General features: G+C 43.6%; 1 protein-coding gene across 1 annotated transcript; it reads right to left on the bottom strand.

Annotated features, from left to right (window-relative positions):
* Positions 1-474: 474 nt before the first annotated feature.
* On the bottom strand, positions 475-17,392 carry rab3b (RAB3B, member RAS oncogene family). Its single transcript, XM_004552691.5, has 5 exons — positions 17,099-17,392; positions 14,557-14,781; positions 8,168-8,286; positions 7,965-8,089; positions 475-4,823 (listed from the first exon to the last, which is right to left on the bottom strand). The coding sequence occupies exons 2-5, from the start codon at positions 14,779-14,781 to the stop codon at positions 4,639-4,641; spliced, it is 654 nt and encodes a 217-aa protein (XP_004552748.1). The 5' UTR covers positions 17,099-17,392; the 3' UTR covers positions 475-4,638.
* Between the last annotated feature and the right edge of the window lie 901 nt (positions 17,393-18,293).

Genomic DNA, 18,293 nt, shown 5'->3' on the forward strand with positions numbered 1-18,293 from the left:
TCTCCAGCAGAACTCATTGACTGATAGAACATGTCCATCATTTTGCTACACACAGTGAAGGATCTTGGCTTCCCTAGGAAACAGAGCCTGCTTGTCTCCTTCTTATGTCATCCCTCCAGTTCAGCCTGTTGTTGATGTAAACACTCAGATACTTCTCCAACACACACTCACACCCATCCCAATCTTCGTTCTGAAGCTGACCACCATCTCTCTGCTTTTATTCACATTCTGTACAGTCCTCCTGGACATCACTGATATCCAACCTCTGCAGAACCACCAGAGTTCTTCTGTAGGTGTTGTGACCCATGAGAGGATTATGAAGTGAACAGGAGTGATACAGCAGACCCCTGTGGAGCAAATCGCACAGAGGTTCGACACAACTTTCAGAACTGTTTGCAGATTTATGTAATTTTTAAAAGATTCTCTGGTGACGACTGCGTACGTATGTATTCTACCAAAGAAAAGCGACACGCATTCTGATTAAAGATTGTGATTTTTATTATACTAAATCTGATCTATAATATACAAACATTCACAATATTTTGTACAATCACTTTGTGCTTCTCCCCGAACAGGAGCAAACCATAAGACAACAAGTTTACAGGAACTCTCTAAGAATTAGTCCATGGTTACACTGCAGAAAAATAAACTCAACACCAGGATCAGATCTACCTCTATCATTTACAAAGTCACTTAGAAAATAATCATATGAAGACGATGTCCATGTTATTGTAAGTTCTTATCCATATGAAGACACACGGCAGGGAGTTACACACCAACGTGCGCTGTGGTTGCTATACAACAGTTTGGCAGGATATAAGTTTATCAGAATATTTAAGAACAAATGTTTCTTCAAGTCTTCCATGAACAAACGCACTGGATCTCAAAATATCACAAGAACCCGTACAACTGAACACGCGATAAATATCATGATACTCAACACGAACACACACGCACACACACACACTCATGTAGGAAACACTGCAAACACGGCGGCTGTGCGACTACACCTGCTAAAGGGGGCGAGAGACGTGCTCTCCTCACTCATCAGTTCCACTCACGTGTGTGCGTGACTAAAAATCAGTCTCCGTGTGGCCTTGGCGGCACGGTCGCCGGTGCAAAAGCTGATTGCCACCATGAAGCAGGGCTGCAGCGCTCAGTGTGGCCCGGGCCAGGGGCTCTGATCCTGATCTCCTTTCCTGTCTTTGGTCTTCTGTGATTTTGGAAAAAAGCAGACATGGAAGTCAAACCAAAACTACAGCGAGCACGCACTCCAGCACTGGCCAGAGGCAAGACCCTGGATGCTTTTTACTCTTCTATGACTCGTGAACTCTGACTCAGCTTCTAGCAAAGTGCAATTCAAACAGGTTCACTTCACACCTGAAGGTTGATGATTAGTGTGAATGCAAACACGACTCTTTCCACTCTCATTTTCCATCTCAGATTGTTTCATAATAACACCAAAAGAGCTCCGAGCATGTCTCCATTTGTCTGGAACAGAATTTGTATGTGAACTAAGCCCTTATGAGCACGCTCACACCACCAAAGGGAGTGGATGATCATTCAGCTATGACGGTCAGATAGTCGTCAGTTAACCTCAGAAACAAACCTCCTGCATGTCGGTTACTTTGGAGTTCCTGTTGCTGTTTGCAGCTTCCATTAATGTGAGTCCGCTGGCTTGATCCTGAACCAGAAAAACTGTGTGTTGGTGCTGGAAGGTTTGACTGCTGCAGCTCTGGGTTGTGTCGTCAGGTCTCAGTGGCTTTAAATAACTCCAGTCTTCTTAACTCGTGCTCTGTTTCTCTGTAATTAAAGCTCAGAGGTCAGAGAGGTGAATCCAGAGCTTCGGTCCCACAGGAAGGACAGCGTTTCAGTTTAAAGCATATCTCATTCGGGGTCATCACTGATTCTCTGCCATGTATTTAAAGAATCTCACGGCTCTGTGAAGGCAGGAACTCTGCATCTCACTTCTGAGCGCAGCCTTACATTACAGCAAAATGCACCTGAACTCAGGCTTCAGCAGCCACACCCACACCGGGCTTTAGAAATAAAAATGGCTCTGAGGCCTCTGATTCCTTGGAAGTCTTGGACCCCATTGGTCCATTCAGAAATCCTTCCACACCTTCACAACACAATGGAAACAGCTGGTACAGGGGCAGACGTTTTGGGGCTTCCTGTCAATGAGAAGAAACACTGACTGAAGGCTGGAACAGTGAAGATCTGAAGGACTGCTTCATCAGACAGAAACAGGAAGGTTGTATAAGCTATGAAGGACATGCAAAGAGAGCTGAAAGTCAAGCAGCATCACGTTAAGTCCTGCAGAACATCAAACTGAGGGCAGCTGTTGGAGGCTGCAGATTAGAGAGGACAGAGATAACAAACAGGGATTGTTTGTGCTCCTGCACACGCTCACATCAGACTTATATTTGTTCTGTTTGTTGTTAATAATCTTCCCGATGCAGACAATTTGAGTCAGAGTTCAGAGGTTTTTTTTTAGTGGATGGTTTGCACATGCTCAAAGAGCATCTGTGTATCTCAGTTTGGTTTTCACAGAGTGAGCAGAGAAAATATCTTCACCTCTGGGATTTAGCATCACTGAAACCAAGACTGAAATCATCATACAAACATCCATAAAATCACAATGCAGTTTCAGCTTCATTTCACACCTGGTTACAGGTGTCATCAATACTCACAGCTGTTCATCCGATATGACTCTTGAAAGTAATGATTTAATCTGAGGTTTTACAGATCAGAACTCCCAATGGAGGTTTTTTCTTGGATGTAAACTTATGTGTTGTCTCAGTAATACTTTGTTTTAACACCATTTCAAGTGTTTTCCTTCTCATTGAAGTTTCTGTAGTTATCTTAAGACCCTGTTCAACCACCAGGGGGTGCTGTCTCTTCACCTCTGACCCGGCTCCTCTGACCCGAGCGACTGGACTGCAGCCCTGTCAGAGTTGTGCGTTGGTGGTGCAGCCTTAAAGCGTCTGTCTGAGTAAGGCCAGTAAGAGTTTGTGGGCTATAGGCATGTTATATCAGAGGAACTAATGCTAGCTGTAGAGAAGCAGCATGAGTGATGACTCAGAGGAGGACTGTAAACACATGAGCAGCTGTGGCGTTGTGCTACACTTTGAGAGGAAAGGCAGTGCTGTGCTGACCTGTGACCCTGCTGACATCACACTCCAACTAAATGGGCATTTGGCGTGTTTGAGACACTAAACTTGACCCGCAGTGTTACTCAGTTAGAGGCCTGCTGCCTCACTACACGTGTCATTACAGCACGGAGCAAGCAGGTGTCAATCATCGCGTCTAATTTCAGGCAGAGTAAGAAGATTCACCCTCGGTGTCCCGGTCAACATCACAGTGCTGCAATCAAAGAGAGCATCTTCAGGGTAACAAAGAGAAGCCGGACGGCATCTTTGTGATGCATGCGAATGAAGCACACTTCTTAAGGGGTGTCCACACAGGAAGTGATTCACTCATCTTGCATCATTTTAATGGCAGCTGGATTATGGCTGTTCCTGGCTGTGGTTGCTTAGGTAGCCCTCTAATGTATTTACCACCCCCTGATATGTCAGTCAGAGGTGTCCTTCACTCCACTGGTAGTTGCTTTAACCGCTCACCTTTAAGTTAAGGAAAGTTTAACTCAAGAGCCACCGACTTTGTAGTGGTTATTTCTCTGTGAAGAAGTCTGCACTACAGAGTGGCACGCAACGGCTTGCAGAAAAAAGTCTTTTACTAGTGTTAACAATCATCTGCAGTTTGGTCTCTGCAGCAGCTGGACTGGATGGATCCTATTGTCACTCTGACCTGCAGTGGTTTCCTGCTGGATGTTTCACATCTGTGCAGCATTCTGGATCAGCTTCTGTTGGATTCGACTTTCATGCTTGCAAGAAGTTGAGTCTGTGGTTACCAGCTGTGCAGCTTTTTAGACATTAATTGTTTCCACCTTGAAGTCACACCAGCACAGAAAATGCGCAGATCTAATCATCCTGTTGGAAACTCCTTCAGTGCATTTGTTTCTTGGCGGAAACAGTCCACTCTCCACCCCTGACTCACAAATTCCCCCCACTTACCAAAAGTCTTCCTCACAGTCCTGACCTCTGACTCCTCACTCCACAGTAAAAGGCCTCTACTTCACACACATGAATGTCAGCATTTCACAGTTAACTATGAAATAAACCGTGCACGCTCATCATCAGATGCTAATTATCCATGCGACAGCTAAGAGAACGAACCGGAAGTACCTGATGTCACTTTTTCAGCCTGTCTGTAACTGTGTCACTTTCTAGTATAATCAAGGCTTTGTTCTTTTTTTTTGTTTCTGCATAAGAGAAAAATCTTTGAAAACAGTCACTGGTCACAGTGATATCACCACCAGCAGCACAATAACCTTTTCAAGCACGCCAAATCCGCATTAGCATGGAGTACGCTGACAGCTAAAGGGCTTCCCACGGACACTTGGGATGGTAAAAGTGGTTATATAGATGTTAGTTAGCAGGGCCTGGAGAAGGCGTAGTAATGGATGGCCGCTCACAAACATGAAGCAGAGCGAGTGTGCAGAGGAATGTTACAATAGATAATCTATATATTTTTTTTTCTTTTTCTTATTTTGAGAGCTTGGGGTATGACAGACGATCAGCAGCACTTCTGAGGTAGCTGGGCAGGTTTGTCGGTCAGTCTGGTGGTCTTGGAACCAGGAGCTGCCGGCGCCTCTACGTCCACACGCTCTGACATCTTCACACAGATGATGTCCACCAAGCGCTCGAACACCTGCCGCACATTGATGTTCTCTTTGGCGCTTGCCTCGTAGTACTCGAAGCCTGCAGGAGGAAGCAGAAGAGCTTTACTTAAAAACCACTGCAGCAACATTTAGAGGCGTCGGACTCAGTGGATCACATTAGACTAGTGATAAACGAAATGCTCCTTTATGCTGATGATGCCATGTTGTATAGCTCATAAACAAAGTGCTTTTAAACTCAGTGGAAATGACATTGTCCTAGTGTTTTACATGTCTGAATTCTCTGAATTTTCTGTTGGATTTTATTATTATAGCATTTTGAAGTTAGTTTGTGGTAATGCAGATGTGTTTTCATGGATATTTGTTTTAGTTTTTAGGTCGTACTTAGTTTCAGTTCACACTTTCAGTAGTGTTTCATTATTTCTGTGTTTCTGGTTCTGTTGGGTTTTACTTCCTGTCTGTTGATTGTCTTGAATATGTTTAACTGTGGCTTATTTCCCCCTTCGTCTAGTGTGTGTAAACAGTCCTGTCTCCCTCTGTGTTCTTGTCAGATTAGGTTTTTATCTGTGCTTTGTGTTGTGCTGCCCTGCATCTCCATGGGTTTTCTTTGGATTGCAAAATTTTGGATATTCCAACAAATAAAGGCTTTCTTTCCACTACCTTCCTTGGTGTTCTGGATTTGGACCCTTTCCAACACCTCCACCTTCCAATTTATGCAGGAAAACAACTTTCTCATGGGTTTATTTCTTTAATTTAATGAATGAAACATAAAATCTCCTTTCCTTTCCATGCTGATGACAATGCATTGTATTGCTCAGATGGGGTGGCTGTAGCTCAGGAGGTAAAGCAGGTCATCTACTAATCAGAAGGTTGGTGGCTTGATTCCTGACTGCTCCAGTTGGCATCTTGGGCAAGACACTAACCTCATCGTGCTGTCTGATGCATCAACCTGAGTTTGACTGTTCAATAGAAAACATTTATGTCATGGTCTCCGTGCCTGCCCGGCCGGCCCCACAAGGCTACATTTGCCGTTTTGGTTCTCTCTCTCTCTCTCCCTCTCTGCCTGGGCGGGGCTCACTGTGGGCTCCCGCCCTTGGCCCACACACCTGACAACAATCACCTGTCATCACCGGGAGCACTATTTGAGGCTGGAACACAGATCCTCTCGTCGCTGGATGATTGTACTGCTGACGTTAGTGTTTCTTGCAGCTCCTGCGAACTCGTGCTTAGTAATTTGAGATTCGTGATTAGTTTGTGACTTCCCTTCTCTTCTGCTTCAGACCTTCCTCCCCGGACCTGTGACCTCCCTGCCGTGTGTGAGTGTGAGAGAGCTACCCTGTGATTCCCTGGAGTTTTGGATTCCCCTCACTGTATATACTGTGCACTGGTGCTGTAAATAAACTGTCTTTTGGAGGCGTCTAAACGCTCTACGCCTGAGTTCCTACAACCGGATTTTGACAATTTAAGCACATAGCTTTGAGTGCTCTGCAAGAGTAGAAAAGGGCTATATATGAAAGATCATTTAGATATATGTTTTTACTAAGTACATTCTTGAATATTAATGCAAGAGGAAAGACAAAAAACCCTGAGAATGAGATGGAGGCGCTTACTGGAAAAGAACCAGAAGAGTTTTCTTCTTTTAAGCTGAGTATTTTCACTTCTAGCTTTAGTAAGATAGATGCTGTTTATATTGTCTGTTTGCTTTATGAAAACTGTTGCCATTCAGCTACGTGTCAATGTCTGCTCTAGTTTTAAAAATGAAAGGGAATACACTCCATATTTGATACCAGAGAGATCCTTAATATAATAAAGCTTAAAGTTTGGAGAGCGAACATTGGTTCATGTAAGAGCTGTCAGACAGACATGAGGTCCTCCTCATTTCTATTCGAGTAGGTTTTTCCCGTGTCATGGAAATTATTTTCTGTTTTATTTTTTTTATTTTTTATTTTTTTTAAATAAATCAGACTGTGTGAGAAGCAGACACTTGAACAGACGCTCGTTTAGCTGATGTGGAGAATCTGATTCACTCTCTTTCTCAGGCTACATGAAAGGTGAGTTAAACAGTTAATAGAGCTGCAGCAAGGCTCAGTTTCAGCTCAATTATCTGCATTAGGACAGAAAGAATGAAGAGTGAAGCATCTCATCCCATATTTGTGTGTTTAAGGTGTTTCAGGCTTTCGGCTCAGTGTCAGCACAGCTCTCTGATGGACTGACCTCAGAGCAGCTTTGAATACACGTGACCTGAACAGAGGGCCCTGAATAACACCTGAGCTCGTCTAAAAACATTGGGAGTGAAGTCTGATGTCAGTAAAGTACAGACATGATAATGTTTATTTCTATTTTTCTGCATGTTCATTATTGATCATATGTAAAATTAGGCCGAAAAAGTTTGAAGGTGTTTTCATGAGTGTGCTTTAATTAATAATAATTTTCAGGCTAAACACCATCAAACAAAGGAAAAATCAATGCTGGCGCTCTGAATCACAGTTATTCATTTCTTTGTTCTGCAGTCAGCACACGGTGTGTGAAAATGAATTCACGTAGGGTGGTGCATTAATAAAATCTATCAACAATAAAGTGCAATGCTGCTTTTACTGGAATAAAAAGCTACTCGCCCTGTCAGTGCTGAGAGCCACAGCTTTTACCTGCTTTCATATTCTTGTTCTTCGTGTTCTTGTGCATAAAGAAAAATTAAAGCTAAACTGAGTACTTTCTAAATGTTCAGACCAAGAAAAAGCAAAAATAAAATGAACTTATAATCAGATTTCCTCCAACAGGTATAATTTAAAGAAAGTTCTTCGGCAGACAGGGCTCACCTGGTGAAAACACACCTGTTTGCAGAAACCATCCCTGTTAGTCTGAAGGCTCCTCCTGCACTGCCTTCATGCTCAGGTGTTTGCAGGTAAATGTTAGATAATATGAGGAAGGGGAGGGATTGTGTGTATGTATTTTAATCACACTATGGGTTTTTCTACTTTTTTACTACATCATACATACTACATGTCCCATGAGCCTCAGCACAGAGCTGCTGAAGGAAGAGATGAGCCATCCCTTTTTCTTTGAATAGTTAAACTAAATAAGCTCATATATATAATTTTCTCTTTAGGTTCCTTTTTGGGGCCCTGAGGCAGTGTTTCTCTCACTGCAACCATCTCAACTAATGAAGAAGAAACGTTTCTTCTGCTGTCTGTACCACCTGAGGTGAAAGAGAGCTGAGTCTCACCTAGCTGATCAGCCAGGTGTTTTCCCTTCTCAGGGGGTACCACTCTCTCCTCGTCCATGTCGCACTTGTTGCCCACCATGATCACCTGGGCGTTATCCCACGAGTACGTCTTAATCTGCGTGGCCCTGCAAACACACAGCAACATGACCTGAGCTGAGTTTCACTTTCTGAGCTGAATCACAGGCTTCCAGCCAATCACCTACCAGTCCTGGACGGCGTTGAAGGATTCCTCGTTGGTGATGTCATACATGAGAATGAAACCCATGGCACCGCGGTAGTAGGCTGTGGTGATGGTGCGATAACGCTCCTGACCGGCCGTGTCCTGAAAACAAACACACAGCTAGTCACATGACCAGAGATGGGCACGCGTTAGTGTAATCTGATTACTTTTTTTTGCGAGAATGTCTCATGACAGTGACGTAAGCGAGTGCGACGTTCGTGACAACAGCTGTGTGCAGATCAACAAGGGATCATATATGGAGTGCGGGAGAGAGTATGAGCGTGCAGCGTTTAAAGCGTGGAGGTACTGACCTTACTTTGAGTTTGATTTCGTAAAAAGTGACAAAAACATTAGTGTCCGTTGTGCGTGGGAAGAAAACTTCCCCTTATTAGCAAAAAACCCCCTAAACTTCCAAGCAAGCACCGAGTGCGCTACGACGTAATGGGAAATTCACAGAGAAACTCGCGGATTCTTCCACTGACCGCTGCGGCACACCTACACCAGGGTAAACCTCCGCCTACCCCACTCCTGCTTTACAGGTGAAAATAGAGCAACAGGACCGCTAGTCTTTGATTTTATTTATTTTCTGCTGTGTTTTACTTGCATCTATTTGAAAGAGTGAGTGTAAACACAAAAAAATATTTTATTTTATGTGCTGGAATGTGCAGAAAATAGGTTTAAATATTAAACAAATTTCTTCCAGTCAGAGAATGTTGCATATAATTACATTTTTGCTTGATGCATAAAGTTAAAAGATTAAAACTAATAAAACAAGTTTTAAAAAGATACTTTTCCATTTGATTACATTTTGTGTGATGGATTATGTAGAAAGAGTAGAATTGGGCTGAAATATCTATCGCTTCATCACCTATTCAGGTTGTAAATCATGTTTTTAAAAAGTAACTAAGTAACTAAGTAATTAATTACTTTTGAAAATAAGTAATCAGTAAAGTAACGGGATTACTTTTTGGGGAAGTAATCAGTAATTAGTTACTGATTACTTTTTTCAAGTAACTTGACCAACACTGCACATGACTGTGCCAGCTGCAAACAGACTTTAACTAATCAGCAGCCTCCAAGTACTAAAAGCTGCAGTTCTTCCAACGTCCAGCAGAGGCTCCAGCAGTGAGTCAGCCCCTTCAGACTCCGATGTTAAAGGTTTACAGCAAAAATAAACATATTTACAGCTCGATACACAAGCTTGTCTGGTCTCTATCGATAATTTCCCCCTTTATAACAACAGTATGGGGGGAGTGGTTTTAGCACTCGCCTGGAAAGTTTGCATTATTAGAGGCGTGGCCTCTTTGACTGACAGGTAAATGGTGACACAAGTGGCTGTAGCTGCTACCAGTCAATACCTCTGGACCCTGTTTGTGCTGTTAGAGCCTTTTTAATGACATTATGTGACCAATAATATGACTGCTGTGAGGTTACTGTACTAACAGACCATCTAGGAAGTGAAATTCTAGGTATCTGTGTCTGTGTGATGTACCCATACAGTCTGTAGATGCATACTGATAACAAGAGCGTTAGCTGATAACTTAGCATTCCAGCCTCTCGTCTGAATATGATCTGGAAACAATCAAAAAAAAAAAAAAAACAGCACGGTGAAGGCCGAAAGTAAACTCCAAAACTTCCAGACTTCGTGGCTGCATCCATATTTAAGGTCCACTCTATGAATCTACCATGATGAAGCCATCAGTGCTGAAGCTCCAGAAATAAAGCTGTAAAAATGTCTGTAAATCTGCAGGAGAAGAAAAAGAGAGGAAGACGCTGGATTGAGACACAGCGGGGAAAAACTCCTGAAACAAACATCCTCACAAATACATAAACTACACAGCAGGTTCATTATAGATAATTTGTTTGGAACCTAAAATATGAGTGTGTTGATTCAGCTTAAGTGTTTCTTTAGACACCTGCTGGGTTTCTGCAGAAGCTCAAAGGCTTGAAAGAACAACTTCTGAAGAGTAAAGGGTGATGAATAAAAAGTTCGTTTTTAATATTTAAGCAAAACAGTCATTCAGCTAACGGCATCAGCATCCCTCCCTGTGCTAATGTATATGTGTCAGTGCTGCTTTAATAACTCTGACTTGTGATATGACAGATTGAATACACATCATTACTGTGGAAACTGAAGACGATCAATAAAAATGATCTAAGAAAGCACCAGAGACTCTTTCAGCTAGTCTCAGGCCATTGATCTCTGCAACAAGCAGCCAGGCCACAGTGTGACTTTCACGCCACCGTCCTCCACCACTTCATCCTCCGTATCACTACAGCTGCCCCGAGTCACTCTGCTAATTTTAGCTCTGACTCAACACTTCCTGATTCTGCCTTTATCCGGAGAGACACAGCGAGAGCTCGTATACGATTAATTAATTCAGACTGTGGAGTGTGTGTGTGTGTGTTTACGATGGAGGATGATCAGCCTCAAAAATATGCAGACAGCTGAAACACTCTCCTACTTCCTACTCCTGTATGACACTAACAGAGCCAAAAAGTCCAAAATAAATATCACGTTTTATTCCATAAGACCTGAGGCCATAAACTCATCAGAGGTTTGCACTGAGCTCGGCTGAGCGGGAGGATCAATCTCCTCTTAAACTTCTATCCAATCACACTTTTGACAACCAGAGGTGTCGCCCGTAGTGACTACATGTGTCTGTAAGCAGAGCCAGTGATCTAAAATCTGTGTTAACATGTTGAAGTTAACAGCCATAAACTACACCTCCCATGATGCTTTGGTCATAGCTCTCCATCCAACAGTTTGTGTTCAGTCTATTTTTACTCACAACGATGCTTTCAGTTTGAATCAGCTGGCTCTGATTGGCTCCAATTATGTCAACAACATACACACACACACACACACACACACACACACACACATGCATGCACACAAACACCTTCTGGGCCCTTTGTCTCCCGCCAGGTCTCAACCTCTCCACCCTGAGAGCTCCTTTTAATTGCCACTAAAGTCAACACAGTAATGGAGTGTGTGTGTGTGTGTGTGCCTGTGTGTGTGAGCGTAAAGGGCCGCTGCCATGGCAACAACATCACCACTGATAAAAGGAGCTGTGAGTGTGTTTTTGCTGCAAGCAGAGCTCAGTCTGCTGATCCACTTTAAACGCATGCAGCTGATCATTACTGCGCTTTATGAAGACGTGCGCTCTGTCACAGCACGTTCAACATTACAGCTGACGTCACAGAATTGTAACGTTTCGTCGCAGTGTATTAAAGCAGCGAGAGCAGAGACATTAAAGGACGAGGAGACACATCACTGAACCCTCTGAGAGATTCAGCATCAGCAAAGATGGAGGCACAAGTTTAACCTGCAGGGAAAAGATGCTTTTTAAACTTTAATTTAAAGGAATAAACAGACAATTTTACAAAAACTGCCCGAATGGAACAAGTAAAGGCTAAATCCACATCAATCAAGCCAATCAAATAAAAAACAGAGCAGGAAGCATCAGTGCGATCTGCAGCGGCTAAACATTCGATCAAACCTTAGATCAGCGTTGGGCTGTCAAATGAACATCAGATGATGTCTGTGGTCAGTTTGTGGAAGGTTTTTGATTGTTTTGGTGTAGTATGCATGAAAGATGTGGTCTGATCTCGACTTAATGTGAGATCATTCTATTCATGCAGTTTTTATTTATGGACATGAAAGCAAAAATTAAAAAAAAAAAAAAAAAAAAGTTAATTTCAGTGATTCTTCACAATAACTGCTCCAGTTCAATTCAGTTTTATTCAGACAGCACCAATTCAGAGCAACAATTGTCCCATGATGCTTCATAGTGTAAGATAAAGAGAAAACACCAACAATCAGACGATCCCCTGTGTGAGCAGGACGTGGCAACAGGAGGAAGAAAGAACTCCCTTTGAACAGGAAGTTAAATCACATAAGATTTGATCAGGCAAGTGCTTTAAGGTGTTTCCGAATTTCTGCTGATTGGTGAAAAGTGCATCTTCAAGCACTTTGGCTCTGCAGCTCAACATCTAAACCACATGGAGTATTTCCAGTATTTAGAATGGGTCCGCTCAGTCAGCATCCTCCTGACCCATCAGGACAGCGTGTTCTGCCATATCACAAAACCTCACCAGGAACAGGATGAGGAACATGGTGCGTCCATGGAGCTGGCCCGACCTCCAGACTTCCCCAATGGCTGCAGGTGAGCAGACATCCATTTCCCCAACAACATTTTCAGCTGAAAGATCTCTCTTAGAAAACCTTTCATCCTTGTTAACAGCTCACTTGGTGCTGTGTCAGCTGAGATGCTCAGCATTGTAAGAGGGGCTGATTGGCTCACAAACTGTGACTTTCTCTATGGTTCATCTTCACTTTTGCACAGAGATGTATCTAAAAAAAAGGAGAGACCTTGGAGAAAATGTGTCACTCTTCCAGCGACTGTATCTGAGCGGGTAACCTGAGGTTAACTTTGTATTTGGTGAGCTCAGACAACCTTCAGAGGAAGCTCATTTCTGCTGCCTGTATACTCAGTCTGCCATCACTGCCCACAGCTCTTGGTCATATGTGGGGTAGGAGTGTGTAAGTTTGCTCACTTACAAATAAATGAACTGTCTCTATTTTTTATGATAGTTTCATTTTAATGGACAGAGACAGAATATTATTTGAAAATCCAGAAATTGACATTACATAAACGTTATAAATACATCTGTATGTTCATTGAGGGAAACAAGTATTTGATGCTCTGCGAACCAGCCAGAACCTCCTACAGACTGGCTGTTTGCCATGTGGCGAACAGATTACAATCAATCAATCAATCAAAAACTCAGTGACCATCAATCAGTCTAAGTCTGGAGCTTCATGCGAGATCTTGCCTCATGCGATGAGGATAATCATAGGAAAAGTAGTGGATCAGCCCAGAACTCCATGGGATGAGCTTCATAATGTTATCGTGTTACACTGTAATGGATTGGAATCTTCAAGGAGGCTCATGTTCAGGCCCATCTTAAGTTTACCAGTGAACACTTAAATCAATGAGAGAAGGCTTGGGAGAAAGACCTGTGGTCAGATGAAACAAAAATCGGTCTCCTGCTGAGGTTAGAGGAAGAGAAATGCTGAGTACGACTCAAAGAATAGCATCCCCACAGTCAGGCACAGACGTGGAAACATTATGCTTTGGGCTGTTTTTCTGCTGAGGGTACATGATGAGGGGGCCGATGTATGACGCCAAACTAGAACCAGAACCTCCTTCCCTCAGCCTGATCACTGAAGATGGGTCAAGGATGGGACTTCCAGCATGAGAATGACTCAAAACATATCGCCAAGGCAACAAAGGAGTGGCTAAAAAAGAAGCAAGTCCTGTGAAGCTACTAAGGCTTTGAGTTGGCAACTTGAGAAGTGAGCAAACCTAATGACCAACAACAAGAAACATCTTACTGCTCTGATCGCCAACAAGGCAACAAGACATGCAAGTCAGTTTATAATTTTTATGTAATGTGTTTGTTTTGGTTTTTTTTGGTTGATATTCATCTCTCATCATTAAAATGAAACCACCATAAAAAACAGAGACTCTTCATTTCAACTGGGATCAAATCATTATTCCCCCTTTAAACTTTTCTGTAAACCAGCTCCGCTTCAGCATTCATCGTCACCACGACACACCGATAAGAAGCTTGCATTAAGTCCGAGGTCCGACTGACACATTGGTGCATCTCATGCTTTTATCATCCCTTTTAAACAACATCCTGAGATACTGAAGCAGCTGTGTGTTACGTCCCTGAATGACCATCAGTGTTGAGCCCTGAGTCTGTATGAGGGAAAGAGGTTATTGTTTGGTACCAACTTTTTAAAGGGCTGTTACAGAATCCAGGTAATGTTGCATCACCTTTCACCGTCTCAGCCTTACCTGCATGGACCCTACCACCTGCCCAGGTAAGGATGATGCAAATGAGACAAAATATAAACAAAGAGAAGTTCCTGCTGACTCCTCACTGCTAATTGACGCTACCATCGCATTCCCTGACTAACAAAAGAGCCACACAAAAAAACAGACACACAAACACAGAGTTTAAACTGATAATCTGATGATCAATAATTAATTTTATGACTGAAACATTTTGTGGTTGCAAAACCACTTCTTCCTAACAGAGGGGCTGGTTCTGAGGCCTGACACCAATGCAGGTGTCCTCTGACGTCAAAGCGAACCAGGTTTAACACCTAACCACCAGCCTTACAACTTCTTTCTATTATTTTTTACTTTATAGCTAAAAAAAAAAAAAAGAATATCACAGAGGCAGAGACTGAAGACATCAATGCAACAAGATACCATGTGCATAATTTGTGACATCAGCATCTGTTTCCACAAGCCAGTTCGTCTCCGGCATCTCAGACAAGCAAACCGTCCTCACCCAGATCTGCAGCTTGATCCTCTTGTCGTTGCGATACACCGTTTTCACTTTGAAGTCAATGCCCACGGTGCTGACGAAGGAGTTGCTGAAGGAGTCGTCGGCGTAGCGGAACAGGAAGGACGTCTTCCCCACGCTGCTGTTGCCGATGATCAGCAGCTTGAACATGTAGTCGAAGTTCTGGTCAGAGCCATCCCGCTGGCCGAAACGCTGGTCTGCCTTTGCCATCTGAAGATTTGAAAAGGACAAAAACACAAGAATCAGCAACATGAATATTCATCCAGACTGAGAGCTTCTTTTAAGTCTCACCTGAGATTGCAGAGTTTACATTTGCTTGTGTAACAGTCTGAGCATGTCAGTGGTATAAAAACTCTTTTACTTTGATGGGATCAGTTGGGATGGGAAGAATCTGTCTGCTTACAGTGTTGTCACTCAGTATTCCAAACTCTCTTGATTATTTAGACCCATGAATGTATAGAAAAAGGGTAAAGAAAATCCTTTGAAGGTGATTAAACATTTAGTGAAGAGAACACCTGAACAGCAGACGTCTGTGGTCGCCTAAAACTCACTCTCATGGTGCCTGAACCTCGTACAGGTCTGATGCACTGCTGGTTTCAGTGGTGTTTCTGAGGTGGGATGCAGAGTGTTGTGCACGCGTGGACTACAGGAGCAGATTTCATGGTGGCATGAGCGTCGTTTTAACCTAGTGTAACCAGTCAACTTCACCACCAACAACATCAAGCGACTGCCTCACTGGTGAGTCCATAACGTGCAGACAAAGGAAACGTAGAATAACCAACACTGACTTCATGTTTTATTCAGTACAACCTAAAACAAGTGGCTGAGCAGATAAAACACACAGAGGTCAGAGATCTCATAGACTTCTACAGGACCGAAGTCTGTTTGCAGCCACAGCTCTCGCCCCCTGGTGGCCATTAAAAAGAAGGCAGCTTTAAGGCATTTTCCACACCGGCTTCATTTTTCACACCTGAAGGTGCGTTAGTCTTTTCTACGGCCTGTGGGTGTTTTCTGCACGGCATCCAGTATCTGCCTGCTCCTCCACAGAATGACGCGGTGCAATGTAAATCGTAAATAAATCGTCAAAGCTGTGCAGATGATTCCAGGTGTTTGATTTGTAGGTGTGGTTGAAGGAGCTGAATAAAAAAGGACGTTCTGGGTGCAAACATCAAGCAGATCCATCAGGAGAGGACACATCACAGCTTGGTCCATTCAGAGGTCAAAGGTCTGGAAGTTACATCACAACATGAGGAAGCACTGTGTGTAGCGTGAAGAGGAGAACTGCAGGTGCAGAGGGTTCAGCCCGAGCTGGTAATATCCATCAGGTGAAGCTGAACCCGAGCCATCCCGTGCCGCTTCCATTAGCGCATGTCATAATGCAATATGATTGTTACCCCCAAAACAACCACTAGTGGAGAGCATACTGTAGATAATGTAACTGAGTACATTTACTCAAGTACTTTACTTAAATACAGTCTTAATGTACTTAATGTACTTATCCTTGAAGTATTTCTGATCTCAGCCACTTTAATTATTTTGGATGTTGTACTTTGTTTCTTCTTCTTCTGTAGATTTAAAATATAAATTAATTAACACATTAAAGGTGCAACATTAAAGTCATAAACACATTAAAGAAGCAACAATTGGTGGTTTAATGAATCAATAATCACCATAGTGATTTTATACTGGCTGTAGGTGTGAATGGTTGTCTCTCTCTCTCTCTGTTAACCTTGTGATACCTGTGCAGGCGTGCCCGCCTGTCACCCTATGACAGCTGGGACAGACTCGTCAGCTGGATAAGAAAATTAATCAATTTTATTTTATTTCTATAGCACCAAATCACAACAACAGTCACCTCGTTGTATGGGGTACAATGACTAACACAGATGCTGCAGAGGCCAATGGAAATAGTCGCGTTTTCGCTTCTTTGGATAAAAATGATTGAAAAGTATAACGAACAAAAGAGGTTTAAACTTCATGAAGTATCATGTAAAACGTGTGTGAAGGCACGGGACCAATCAGGGACCACAGAATCACACCCAGCAGGTCTGAGCTCACGTGCTGCTCTCCTGATCAGAAGCATCATACCAGAGAGGATTATCTGATCATCACCAGGTTAACATCAGCACGCTTATTATCGCTAAATGAAAGGTGAAGTTGATGAAGGTGCTGTTTGATAATCAGAATGAGCAGCCATCCCTCCAATAGGGCCTCCGCAGGGAGGAGAAGCCACGGAGCAGCCTGAATCCCCGCAGACCAGCTGCACCTCTGACTTCATCATCACCATCATCACCATCATCCCACATGGACGTCATCAAGCTTCAGCGTCGAAAAATACAAACCATCGATTAGAGAAGGATCGAAGCCATCGATCACCGACGATGATGTGAAGATGATGATGATGAGGCTGGAGGAAAATCGCAGAGATGCACGAGCCCCGGTGTCGCACCGGTGCAGGTGTGACCGACGTTTCTGGATCAGTGTGTGTGTGTCCGTATGTGTGTGTGTGTGTGTCCGTGTGTGTCACCTCTGCTGGGCGGATCGGACGCTCTCTCGGTGTCTCGGTGTGCAGATAAAATCCGTGTCTTCTCAGCAGTGGCTCCTGTGCTGGGGAGAGGAGGAGGCGCGTGCAGACCGGATGTTTGCTGTGAAACGATCTGAAGAGTCTGAATCTGTCCGCGCGCAGCTGTTTCACGCACGGCGGCAGGATGACATGCTGCACACAACTCCTGCTGCTCCTCACGCGCCAGCAGCGGCTCTTCCACGGTCAACGAGCGGCTCCGTGCGCGCGCAGGCGGCTCCTCTTCAACCAATCACAGCGCGCCGCTCCGCAGACGCTGCGCGCGATGACTCATAACAACGGAGGAGGCTGAAGGAGCGCGAGGACAGCAGCCTGTTGGAACTACTGCACCATCATCATCTTCATCCTCTTCATCACCATTGTCTTCATTCTCATCATCTTCATCACATCATCATCTCATCATCATCACATGATTTTCATGATCTTCGTCATCATCATTATTTTCATAATCTTCATCACATGATCATATTATCATCTTCCTCATCATCACATCATCATCATCATCTTTATCACCATTATTTTCATCATCAGTATTTTCATCATCTTCATCCCATCATCATCTTCAGCATCATCATCCTCAGCAGCAGCAGGCAGACACACTTGCAGATTCACACTGTGAGAAACTTCAGCTGAGGGATCTGATCGGTTCATGCATGTGCAGGAAACACATGCAGATGGTGCAGTGCTGTAAGAACAGGTGGAGCAGCAGGGGGCGGGGCTGGCATTTTAAAAAGAGACACAATTTACACAATGACTGAAACTAGCTCACTGAATAAACAAGTAGAACAAGTAGAAAGATATGTGCTGCCCCAACACTCACAGAGCAGAGCTGTTGCAGCCCGTCTGCAGGGCATCTGCCTTGTAGCGCAGCCTCTGCAGTCGAGACCACGCAGTTACAACAGACCTACAACCATGCAGGCATCTGCACAGAGCCCCACAAAACTGACCTCACACACCTCGCAGAAACTATATTTTTCAGCACATTTGTTTCCTTCTACACATCATTGCCTCGGTCTTTATATGAATCTGTGCGCTCTTTAAACATTTACATTATGACACAAACTATAAGGATCTGCAATGATCCAACATTTGAAACAGAACAGGTGAAAATGCTCACCTGCCTGATGCCTGCAGAGAAACC

Source organism: Maylandia zebra, linkage group LG23, assembly GCF_041146795.1.
Source record: "Maylandia zebra isolate NMK-2024a linkage group LG23, Mzebra_GT3a, whole genome shotgun sequence".
Taxonomy (NCBI): Eukaryota; Metazoa; Chordata; class Actinopteri; order Cichliformes; family Cichlidae; genus Maylandia; species Maylandia zebra.

Coding starts and splice junctions, on each gene's coding strand:
- rab3b (XM_004552691.5), bottom strand. CDS start 14,781: ATGGCAAAGGCAGACCAGCGTTTCGGCCAGCGGGATGGCTCTGACCAG. Junction 8,287..14,556: donor GGATCAAGCTGCAGATCTGG/GTGAGGACGGTT, acceptor GTTTGTTTTCAG/GACACGGCCGGTCAGGAGCG. Junction 8,090..8,167: donor TTCAACGCCGTCCAGGACTG/GTAGGTGATTGG, acceptor GTGTGTTTGCAG/GGCCACGCAGATTAAGACGT.